The sequence below is a fragment of the Aureococcus anophagefferens genome (assembly GCF_000186865.1).
Source record: "Aureococcus anophagefferens unplaced genomic scaffold AURANscaffold_11, whole genome shotgun sequence".
Lineage (NCBI taxonomy): Eukaryota > Pelagophyceae > Pelagomonadales > Pelagomonadaceae > Aureococcus > Aureococcus anophagefferens.
In genome coordinates, this window is record NW_008705571.1 from 1105123 (window position 1) to 1107342 (window position 2220).

General features: G+C 73.7%; 1 protein-coding gene across 1 annotated transcript; it reads left to right on the forward strand.

Annotated features, from left to right (window-relative positions):
* Positions 1–487: 487 nt before the first annotated feature.
* AURANDRAFT_27497 (hypothetical protein) lies at positions 488–2005 on the forward strand (the record flags this gene model as incomplete). Its single annotated transcript, XM_009039391.1, has 2 exons — positions 488–1711; positions 1787–2005. 2 exons carry the CDS (start codon positions 488–490, stop codon positions 2003–2005), a joined length of 1443 nt encoding a protein of 480 aa, XP_009037639.1.
* Between the last annotated feature and the right edge of the window lie 215 nt (positions 2006–2220).

Here is a 2220-nt window from a genome sequence, read left to right on the forward strand (position 1 = left end):
CGGGCACCCACTACGCCGCCCTCGGCGCGGCCTACGACGACACCGCCGACGCGCTCAAGCGCAAGTACCGCGCCGTCGCCCTCCGCTGCCACCCGGACAAGACGAAGGCGCCCGGCGCGGAGGACGAGTTCAAGCGCGCGAACGCGGCCTACGAGGTCCTCTCCGACCCGGCGAAGCGCCGCGAGTACGACGAGCGGCTCCGGCGCGGGCGGTGATATAGGCGGTGGGTGGCGTAGGCGGGTCGAGCGGCGCGGGCGCGGCGGAGCCTCGGCGGCTGCGGCAGGCCTGCGGCGGGAACGGCGCTCGGTCATCGACTCGCGAGGAGGCTCACCGGTAGGCCGATTTCCAAAAAGAGGTGCGCGCGCGTGGCCGCCGCGACCCCGCCGCCGCCGCATCCTACGCCGTCCGCCGCGCGCGCGGGGCGCGCGGACCTCGCGCGGCGCCGCGCGCGCCCTCGGTCACGCGCGTTCGCAACGCAGGCTCGACGATGATCAGCGTGAACGTCAAGTGGGGCAAGGAGGTCGTCGTCGCCGAGGTGGCCCCCGGGGACAGCCCGGCCAAGTTCATGGAGCAGCTCGAGGCGAAGACGGGCGTGCCCGTGGCGCGCATGAAGCTCATGGCGCGCGGCGCGTGGCGCGGCGTGCTCAAGGCGGACATGTCGCTCGCCGCGCTCAAGGAAGGGCAGAACGTGACGCTCATGGGCACGGCGGAGACGCTGGTGGCCCCCGCCGTCGCGACGAAGTTCCTCGAGGACATGGGCGAGGCCGAGGCCGCGGCGACGGGCCTCGTGCTCCCCGCGGGCTTCGCGAATTTGGGCAACACGTGCTACATGAACTCGACGCTCCAGTGCCTCAAGGCCGTGCCCGAGCTCCGCGCGGGCCTCGACGCCCTCGCGGCGAAGCGCCCCGGCGCCGGCGACGTGCCCGGCGCGCTCGCGGAGACGTACCGCGCGCTCGACGCGTCGACGAAGCCCGTCGAGCCCGCGCGCTTCGTCGCGACGCTCCGCGCGGCGTTCCCCCAGTTCGCGCAGCGGGGCCGCGGCGGCGGCTTCGCGCAGCAGGACGCCGAGGAACTCTACAGCACGCTCCTCGCGAACCTCGCGGCCGCGCTCACGGACGCGCCGCCGCGCGGCGCGGCCAACGTCGTCGACGGCCTCTTTGGCCTCGAGCTCGAGGAGACGCTCACGTGCGCGGAGAGCGACGCGGAGCCGCCCGTGACGCGGTCCGACGTCGCGCGCAAGCTCGTCTGCAACATCCAGGGCGGCACCGCGGGCGCGAACGTCAACCACCTCGCCGAGGGCCTCAAGCTCGCGCTCGCCGGCTCGCTCGACAAGCGGAGCGACGCGCTCGGCCGCGACGCGACGTGGGCCAAGACGTCGCGCGTGTCCAAGCTCAGCCCCTACCTCTGCGTCCAGTTCATGCGCTTCTACTGGAAGGCGACGCCCGACTCCGCGGACCACGCGGGCGTCAAGTGCAAGATCATGCGACCCGTGTCCTTCAACCTCGCGCTCGACGTCTTCGACTTCTGCGCGCCGCCGCTCCAGGCCGCGATCAAGGCGAACCGCGACAAGTACGGCGCCAAGGTCGACGCGGCCGCGCTCGCGGCGGCCGACGCGGCCGCGCGCGGCGAGGCGGCCGCCGCGCCCGCGACCGACGCCATGGACGAGGGCGGCGACGACGACGACGACCTCAAGGCCGCGCTCGCGCTCTCCGTCGAGGCGCCCGACGGCGGCGGGCCCGACGGCGCCGCGCTCCTCGCGCGGTCCGGCCTGCCGCCGGACTTCCAGGGCGTCTACGAGCTCTTCGCCGTCGTCACACACAAGGGCCGCTCCGCCGACGGCGGCCACTACATGGGCTGGGTCAAGCAGGACGGCGACAAGTGGCTCGTCTTCGACGACGACCTCGTCTCCGAGTCCGACGCGGAGTTCGTCAAGAACCTCAAGGGCGGCGGCGACGAGCACATGTCCTACCTCCAGTTCTACCGCGCCAAGTCCGGCGGCAACTAGGAGGGGGGGGCGCCCCGCGCGCGGCGACCTAACGGGAGGCCGCGCGGAGGCTCTCGAGACTACCCCGGGCCCGACTCGCTCCCGCACCTCCTTCTTCGTCGAATCTTACGCCTTCCCCCCCTTCTTCCCGTCGCAGCGGTCGTAGCAGTCCAGGAGGCCGCCGAAGGCCTTGGCCCAGGTCCGGTTCCGGGCGACGGCGACGGCGCGGTCCGCGA